The sequence below is a fragment of the Hoplias malabaricus genome, chromosome X2 (assembly GCF_029633855.1).
Source record: "Hoplias malabaricus isolate fHopMal1 chromosome X2, fHopMal1.hap1, whole genome shotgun sequence".
Lineage (NCBI taxonomy): Eukaryota > Metazoa > Chordata > Actinopteri > Characiformes > Erythrinidae > Hoplias > Hoplias malabaricus.
Genome location: NC_089819.1, coordinates 12,782,955 through 12,792,448, shown reverse-complemented (window position 1 = coordinate 12,792,448; position 9,494 = coordinate 12,782,955). Strand labels below are relative to the sequence as shown.

General features: G+C 37.1%; 1 protein-coding gene across 1 annotated transcript; it reads right to left on the bottom strand.

Annotated features, from left to right (window-relative positions):
- Positions 1–38: 38 nt before the first annotated feature.
- On the bottom strand, positions 39–8,907 carry LOC136677087 (calcineurin B homologous protein 3-like). Its single transcript, XM_066654491.1, has 8 exons — positions 8,667–8,907; positions 6,584–6,653; positions 3,820–3,900; positions 2,878–3,017; positions 2,316–2,377; positions 2,126–2,233; positions 1,993–2,040; positions 39–1,376 (listed from the first exon to the last, which is right to left on the bottom strand). Exons 1-8 carry the CDS (start codon positions 8,722–8,724, stop codon positions 1,293–1,295), a joined length of 651 nt encoding a protein of 216 aa, XP_066510588.1. The 5' UTR covers positions 8,725–8,907; the 3' UTR covers positions 39–1,292.
- Positions 8,908–9,494: the final 587 nt, after the last annotated feature.

The following is a 9,494-nucleotide window of genomic DNA, read 5'->3' as shown; positions in this document are numbered from 1 at the left end:
ATATATATATATATATATATATATATAAACTATCCTATTAAACTGTAATTTTAAATAACATGTTAAACACTTGTAGGTACTAGATTTGGACAAAAAGTAAAACAGCTGTATTTATAGGTCATCCTTGTTTCCTATCTGTACCACTGTAAAGCAAATCATTAGCAGGCATTGGTGGCCATCTCTGCAAAACACTCAGATTTATATTGTTTACATTTCAAATGTTATGTTTGAGAAGCCATTAGAACGCAGGGTTAACTTTTGTAAGCTTATACGTGCAGAAAATAACATCTCTTCCTCTCTCTCAATTATATACACTGAACGATCACTGTATTAGGAACCACCTACCTTGTATCTACAATATCATTGTCCATCAGCTCCACCGACCACAGGTGGTTCTAAAATTACAGACAATAGTCCACCTGTTTCTCCATTTCTCATACTTCGTCTCCATTTCGTCCTAAAACTCCAGCAGCACTGCTGTGTTTGATCCACCCGTGCCAGCACGACACACACTAACATCACAGTGTCTCTGCAGCACAGAGAATGAGAATCTAGCACCAAAGTCACAGCTGCTCTGTGGTGGTCCTGGCCATTAAAGAAAAGGGTGAAATTTGGATAAGAATGTTTGCAGAGAAACAGATGGTCTACAGTCTGTAATTGTAGAACTACAAAGTGCTTTTGTGTGGTCAGTGGAGCTGAAAAAAGACATTGAGTCAATGTATATATTATGTGCAATGTTGCTGTGCATGAATTAGCCTTAAACAAATATTTAGCTTCTTAAACATAATCTTGATACGTCCCATTTATAGCACACGCTTGACTACTGCGGCCAACACTTTGATCATGTTTCCCTTTGCTTTGTAAAAGACTTTCAGCCAACTGTGATGGAGTTCCAGCCCAGTGACATGTATTACTCACTCACAACACATTGAGTTTTCTATTCTTTTCTAAGTACAGGGACTGTCTGTGTTAGCTGACTGAGCAATACAGATGAATATCAAGTTATGAAAACTGGAGTACTCCTTTAATTAATGCGGGATCTCCTGTGGCATATTTTCTTACTCAACACACGTAGGTCTCTTATATATTGCATCCGCTGCCCAGGAATGTGGAGAATGTCCACAGAAACAAGTTCGACTTGTTGAGACAGCGCATAGTGTTAAGATCAAAGCAAGTTGGTACAAATACATGGAGCGAGATTTAGTAATTGTAGAGGAACTGAGGGGGAAGGACTGGAGTATTGTAGGCCTTTGGCAGCACAAGTAAAAGCTTTGTGTTGTGAAGAGGAAATGTCACTTTCCGCAGCTCATTGTTGTAGTGTCCACGTTCAGAAACCGGATGTGCATCTTTGTCTCAATCTCCAGATCTTTGAGAATCTGTGGAAATGATAGATACAGTTAATGCTGTATAAAGGCAGTTTAAAACTAGAACATTTGCTGGACAATGTTCTTAAACCTTCTTAAAAGGGTGATGCAAACATGGCTTGGTATAAAAACAGCATCTTGGAAATGTCCTTTAATAGTAAGCATTGCTCAAGGCTGTGCAAATTTGTCAAAATGTGCCAGCAAACATCCCAACAGCTTTAGTGCATTAAGTGATGGCAGGGTTTTTGGAAATACACCCTCCGCTGTGCTTAATATTATCAGAAGTGTTCAGGGACACAGGAAAAATATGCAAAGATCAGGGACAAAATGTGACTAAATAGAGCCAGTTCCATTGTGCAGCTGAAAGCCTGTCTACCAGAAGAATCCCAAATTCTGCTGGATCATTCAAAACTGGATAAACTGGTGGCATCAGTCCCAAAGCCATTATTAAATGCTGATAAAATGAAAGCTAATAAGCTGTTTTTTTTCCAAATGTGTTTCAAATATCATACTTTTTTGCAAATATCCTTTTAATCCAAATTTAATGCTTGAAACATGTTCTAAAAATTGTCTCTATATTTAGGACGGTAAATAATAAATATATAAAAGTACAGAATACTTAACATACCTTGTAAAAATGCTCAAATGTGATTCCTTCATAAAACTCATCTGGAGCCTAACAAAAGAAGGTAATGCATATTAAATGCCTGCTGTAAAAAAGAAATTTTCCTCAGAAATTTATTGTGAAATGGATGCTTTACCATTTGACCCATTGTAACACTCGCTACTTCCAGCATAGCAGCATCTGCGATGGCTTTGGCTGTTTCGACCTCTATGTCAGGAGAACTGGACAATAACTCTTCAACAACCTGCAGAATATCACAGAAATATTGAAATCACACTCCTCTGAAGGTAATAAAGTGTGGAGGAGAATGGGCAAAGTTCTCTTACATGTCTGTATTCATCCAAAGTGATGGTGCCATCATTGTCTTTGTCGTGCATGTTGAACAGGACTGAGAGGGATAGAACGGGAGGATGATTCTTAATCTCTTACCTCTCTCACAAGTGTTACAGGGTTTTTCACAAACTTTATAGACTACATTCTAGAACACTGAAAGAGGAGAACATTCTACAAAAGAGTGGGGGGGGAGAGGCACTCTAGAACAGTGTAAATGGGGTTAAAGACATTTAGGTATAGTGTAAATTGGGAGGAAATATCAAAAACCGGTGGCGAAATACATTCTAAAATAGTGTTAATGGGTAAAAAGGGATAGGTTTTCTAGAGTAGTGAATGGGGGAAAGACATTCTAGACAGGTGCAAACAAGTGGCGAGGGTAACAACATTCTAGAACAACATAAATGGTAATGGGTTAAAAGCATTCTAGAATAGATGGTCAAAGTAAACATTCTAGGACAGTGTAAATATTCAGGGTTAAAACATTCTAGAACAGTGTAATATAAGAGGGGATAATATCATTCTAGAACAGTAGAACAAGCTGGTAAATGTCCTCACAGCGTAGTTTGTCTCTCTTGCTCCGTTCTCTCTCCTCCTCTGTCAGATTCTGACCTGCAGGCCTGAAGTGTGACATTACTGTGAGGAACTCCTCAAAATCCACCTCCTCAACTTTTCCCACTTCACTGTTAGTAAAGTTCCTGAAACAAAAAGAAATACAGGTCACTGGATTTGATGTAGGACACGTATGAATTCATGGCTAAAAACAAGCCCGTAATGTTCTGGACCAAAGTCATACACAGTATTTTGATATGGTTCTAGCAACGAATAAATGACATTATTATTATTGTTATTATTATTATTATTATTATTATTTTTTTTTTAAGGAAGATCTTTGTGATTTAGGGCGGCACGGTGACGCAGCAGGTTAGTGTCGCAGTCACACAGCTCCAGGGACCTGGAGGTTGTGGGTTCGATTCCCGCTCCGGGTGACTTTTGTGAGGAGTTGGTGTGTTCTCCCTGTATCCGCATGGGGTTCCTCTGGGTGCTCCGGTTTCCTGCCGCAGTCCAAAAACACACGTTGGTAGGTGGATTGGCGACTCAAAAGTGTCCATAGGTGTGAATGTGTGAGTGTGTGTGTTGCCCTGTGAAGGACTGGCGCCCCCTCCAGGGTGTATTCCTGCCTTGCGCCCAGTGATTCCAGGTAGGCTCCGGACCCACCGTGACCCTGAACTGGATAAGCGCTTACAAACAATGAATGAATGAATGAATGAACTTTGTGATTTAGCTTTCTGAGACATTTTCTCTAGAATAAAGCAATTTGAATAAAACCACTGATTGAATTTGTTTAAATCTTATTTAACTTTATTTAGCAGAAATTATGGAAAATCTGTGTCATTTCCTTTGGAAAACTTATCAAAGTAAAGTAAACCAAGACCTTGATATCCGTGATGGTCAGGTACGTGTAACACATTGGTTTGATGCATTTGTAAATTAAGTTACCTTTTATCAAAGAAGGCTTCAATGATCTGGCCTCTAATGGGGTTGAAAGTCAAATCACTGATGTTGTCAAAGTCTTCTCTCCTGAGAGTCAAAGATAAATGGCAATGACTTCAAACAAACACATCTTCAAAATTGTTCCAGGGTTGATTTACTGAAAAAAATTGCAGATTAGAACCTTTTATACAGAGATTCTTTAAATTTTACAATCGGGCGTTTGCATCATTTACAGCAATGTTTCCACTCTTTAACTTCTTTAGGGCATTTATTTTTTAGTGAAAAGTGAGAGATTTGGTCGCCTCTGTAGTACTTTGGTTATTTTTGTACTGATATATTCTCTATAGTTTTTTCATCACTTCATGACTGTTTATTTGAAGAATTTTGATATTAACCCTTAGGAGTAGTGATGAACCAAAGTGAAAATTCATAGCTAAAATAAAAATGTAATTTTGGACAAAGATCAAATGAAAATATCAAAGAACATAAACAGTTGTCAATAAATAAACACAAAATAATATAATAATAATAATAATACATTTTATTTCATAGGTGCTCACTCAAGGACACCTTACAAGGAGTACAAAGTAAAGAATAAAAATAAATAATACCGAAAAACACACAAGTATACAGTATTGAAAACAAATAATGCAACTGAATTATTTAAGTGAAAAGGCAATCTTGAACAGGTGGGTTTTGAGTGAAGACTTGAATTGTGGGAGTGAGTTTATGTTCTGTATGTCGGGGGGTAAAATGTTCCAAAGCTGGGGAGCAGAGCGGCTGAAAGCTCTACTTCCCATGGCAGGGGGAACAGTCAAGTGAATGGAGGAGGAGGATCTGAGGGTGCGAGGGGGAGTTACAACATGGAGGAGATTGGAAAGATACGGTGGAGACAGATTGTGGATGGCCTTGAATGTTAGCAGAAGGATTTTGTAATCAATGCAGAACTTGACCGGAAGCCAGTGGAGCTGTTGCAAAACAGGACTGATGTGGTGGATGGAGGGGGTTCTAGTGATGATACGGGCAGCTGAGTTCTGGACCAGTTGAAGCTTATGGAGAGATTTGTGGTTGATACCAAAAAGGAGGGAGTTGCAGTAATCAAGGCAGGCATATTATTCATATGACATATTAAGTGACATATTAGTCACTTAAGCGTCCATGCCACATTAAATAGTGCAATTCTACTTTAATCTTATTTAATTAATTAATTTATTTTACTGTGCTCTGCATATTGTTCACAGTAAAACACTCATTGTTTATTTTCTCACCTCCACTTGAATTATGTGTGAAGTCTGTTGTTATAGTGTAGTTCTGTATGATTTGTTTGCCCCCATTTACCCCATTCCCCAGTGGTCTGGAGAACTGCAGAAACTATAAAATAATTAAACAATCATAATAATTATTGTTATTTTCATTCAACCAAAAGCCTTTATGACCATTTTTGGTCAATGACATTACCACCGAGAAACACAGATTCAGTGGGTGAGGCCCTATAAAAACTAATGACATTGGTTAGTTACAGCTCATTTTATTATTATTTTTTCATCCATTTCTTTTATGAGGTTCACATAAACCTTTAATACTGAATTAATTTTAAACAGTGTCATTATTTATTTTTTTAAATATGGAAATAAAGTTAATATTGTTATAAAAGTTTGTGAAGTTAGTTCTCTATGCTTTTATCCTTTAACATTTTACAGTATTCAGGGAAGTGTCTAGGCACACGGGAAGAACCCCAAAAATGCCTGATTTGGCTCTGGCCCCATCTAGTACAAATAGCCAAAACCAACATCATTACGTGTAAGAGCCAGCGAGTAACAATGGGGCGTTACCTGATATTTACAGTCTGTGAATCCTGACTGCAGAGTGCACAGCAGAGGAAGAAGGAAAACACAAAAAACGAGAACAACCTGTCTTGGTTCCTGTTTCAGAAGCCATATTCCCTTAAACAATAAGGTTTAATTCACTGCAGCGGCATGGCCATGCATGCACTCCTACATCTCTTAATTCTTGCATGACCTCGTTAGGACACATGACGCTTATGTTTGATCAGCAGGTTTCAACATGGAGACTCAAGCCTATGTTTTGTCATGAGGTACTCTTACGGTTTATCAGTCAGCAACTACAGGAAACAGTCAATCAGCAACCTATCTTTGTTCTGGTGTATAAATAAATCTGTAAATCTGAATAAATATAATCACTGCATCCCAACTGTACATTAATATTAACTCCATTTTCCACCAAGTGCTGATGAGGCAAGGATCAGCGTGGTGACTCTGTCCAGTCAGTGGCTACTCAGTTACATACTGTGTGCAGTGACACAAACCTCCAGTATCTATCATAAAAAATATTCTGTGTCACAGTGGGGAGCTGGTTTGAATATTAAAAATAAAATAAAACAAATATTAAACAACACAATTTTATAATCTATAATTATAATAGAATAAGGTACAATTATGTTCCCAACTAAAGGTACAGGATATGTCTCCTTTAGGTTACCACCACAGTGACAGCAAAAGGTACCATGAGTTTTTCTGACAGTGAAAAAGGGGTCAAATAGTCCCTTTCAATATTTCGTCTTATGATTCATCACTGTCCAAAGAAAAACGTAGCTACTATTTTGCTGGTTTTTAGTTTACTCCGTCACTTGAACACAGCAGCTGTCCTTCACCCTGTGTAAAAATGTGATGGTGAATGGAGCAATAGAAATGCTTCCAATATGCAAACGTTTGATTGTCATACATGGCAACATTCTGACTCTGAGACATACCTTAATTTTTGCTGGTTGTGCGTGAGGTGGTTAAATCTTTTATGTAGGTTTCTGATCTGTTCCGTTGAAACTAGAAACAGAACACATAATACAGTTATTAAAGTATTACTTTAACTATTTTTAGAAATATAGGCTTCCTCTATTCATATAATTATAAGAGATGTGTCATTAGGATGGGAAAAAAATTGTAGCTCAGCACAAATGTTTAATCTAACACAATTACACAATAAGACGTCAGTGCAGTCACTCAGGACGATGATGAACTATATCATAGGTATTTTAGATCATTTGTAAATACAGAAAAATGAAAGATAGCATAAGATGTTATTGCATGTAGCTCTGCATTTAATGAAGAGCGCAGTGTGTGAATACAATTTAATTTGAATTTTACTTGATCAAAGTTACTGTTATGTGTACAGTTTTTACAGACATTTAAATAGAAGGAGGTTGTAGTTGTTGGTAATAAATGTAACTCAAATATAAATGTAATGAGTTGTGTAAGTTGCTATGTAACAAACATGCAGTTACATCATTATTGGACTTTATTTACAACTGTAGCTTTCCAAATAAACCAGTACGCCACGACATTTTATACGGCTCAATTAATGAAGAAAAAAACACTTAATTTAAACTACATTTCTGTTTTAACTAAACTTAATTTGTTTAAAATGAGTGGCCAAAGTTCTGCCTGGACTTTTAGGGGAAGGTATCATTAAGTGGGACATGTCAGTTAAGTTCTCCTTCACCTTGTAGTGCAGCTTGTTTAGTGCTAGGTGCTGGTGTTAAGGTGAGTGCCTCAGCACGGCTCCTGTTTGGCTGCTTCCAGGGAGCTCGAGACATTCTGTCATAACGTGTTATTCCACTCAAACCAATAACTACATTTATACATTTATAACTACAGTGCTTACGACAGGACCCTTATTATCACCTGTGAAGCAAACACTGTGCTGAAATATCAGCCAGACCAATGTTTACATGCACTTGTGCTTGTGTGTGTGTGTGTGTGTGTGAGAGAGAGAGAGAGAAAGAGAGAGAGATTAAGTCAGTATTAAATGTATGATATAAGTGACCGCAGTAAGCATGAGGTCAGGATGAAGTGATTTCTGACTTGTACATAAACATGGATTTACCCAACAGTTGAAGTCATCTTTTACTTATAGCATTTATGCAAAACATTTAAATACACAGTACTGTGCCATCGTTTAAGGCACCAGAGATTATGAGATTTAAAAAGCTATTTATCTGAGCAGTGTTTATTTGGTAAAAAACAAACAAATGAACAACAAATAATGCCCAACATTAGATTAAAACCAAATAACATTATTCCAGTGAGTGTGATATTCCGTATTCTTACTGAGAAGGCATTAGTTTAAATATATATAATTATCTTAGGTGTCTAGGACTGTGTAAAACAATAATAAATAATATATATATATATAGTTAACAAGTTGACATTTCTGTATTTACAATGAAAATAAAAAAATGAGGTAAGTCCAACATTTTTTAAACATTGTTTTTGCTCATTAACGAAAGGATAAAGTTTCATATTCTATCACTGTTTTCAATGTCCTTGAAATTTACAGTTTATAATTTGCCTTAATATTTTGTTTAGAAATATTAAGAATACACTTTAGAAGTGTAGATTTAAAAGCTTACAGTTCAATTTACGTATATATATTCCACACACACCCTCATATAAAGGATCTTTTATATAGAAACTTTACAACTTTTCTAGTCATTCTTAAACGCTTATGGAATAAGAGGTTTGTACGTTTTTTTAAAGCTTACAACGCTAGCTATTTAACAAAGTTCATACATATTTCAATTTAATTAATTAAATAGTTGAAATGTTAACTGTTTAATATTTTAAAAATATGTTTTGTTTAATTATTACATTTAGTCGTTGAACCAAAATGAAGGAAGCTGCAGTGCTCGAGAGCAGGGGCTGGGCAGACCTCTCCTCCTGCGGTCATGGAGAGAGGAGTTTCTCCAGGTGTGAGGCAGAGCGGTGTCAATAGTAAGAGTTTAGATTAACTGCAACAGTTGAGGAAAAGAGTGGAAGTGTTAGAGTTCAGTTACTCACAGCCGGTTCCGTCTGAGAGACGCTGGAGGTCATCATGAGCGGACTGTGAACTCCCCATAATTCACTGATATTGTTGTGGAATGACTGAAATGCTGAAGAACTCGGTCGAGCTTGTTGTCAATTTTGATCCCACCTGTTTTCCGTCAGGCCCCGCCCATCCTACGCGTTCATTGTCTACAACAAACTAATAGCTCCCGTCTTATTTGATTGGACGAAAGGAGTTTCAACTGCACTGCGCACCTTCAGCCACTCCGAGTCATATTACTCCGCCTCCAAACGTCTATTTCAGGTTGCTATGGGCAATGGCATATGTCGATAGAGGGTCGGCAGTTTGCTGTTCAAACTATAAAAATAGGTCCACTCAAAAATGTCTTAAGACAAAAAATGTTCTGGAGAATCTCAAAGAGCCAGAACTGTTCACAGTGGTGAGAACTTCTGCAGAGTTTAGGCTCTTATAAAGTTCTCTCAGGATGTGAACTACTTACCCGAGGCATTCATTTACAGTAACTTACTTTTAGGTCAAAATCCTGTTTAAATTCCATTCACAGCAGAGTAACACAGGCAGGTTTTTCAAAGGCAAAATTTTGACAGTGTCTCCTTTCTGTGTAGACTCATTCCTCCCCTCAGTAATTATTCCCCTCCACAATAATAATGAAAGTGGTCTCAATCTCTCATTTCACAGTTAATTCTGGACACATTAACTCACTCTAACCTAATGGATTCCGTCACACTGTGTATGTTTTCACTGTGTTCTTATTCTTGATATATTCTTTTTTCTATATTTTCAGTATTTTGACTCCTGCCCACTTTGACCATGAGTATCTGCTC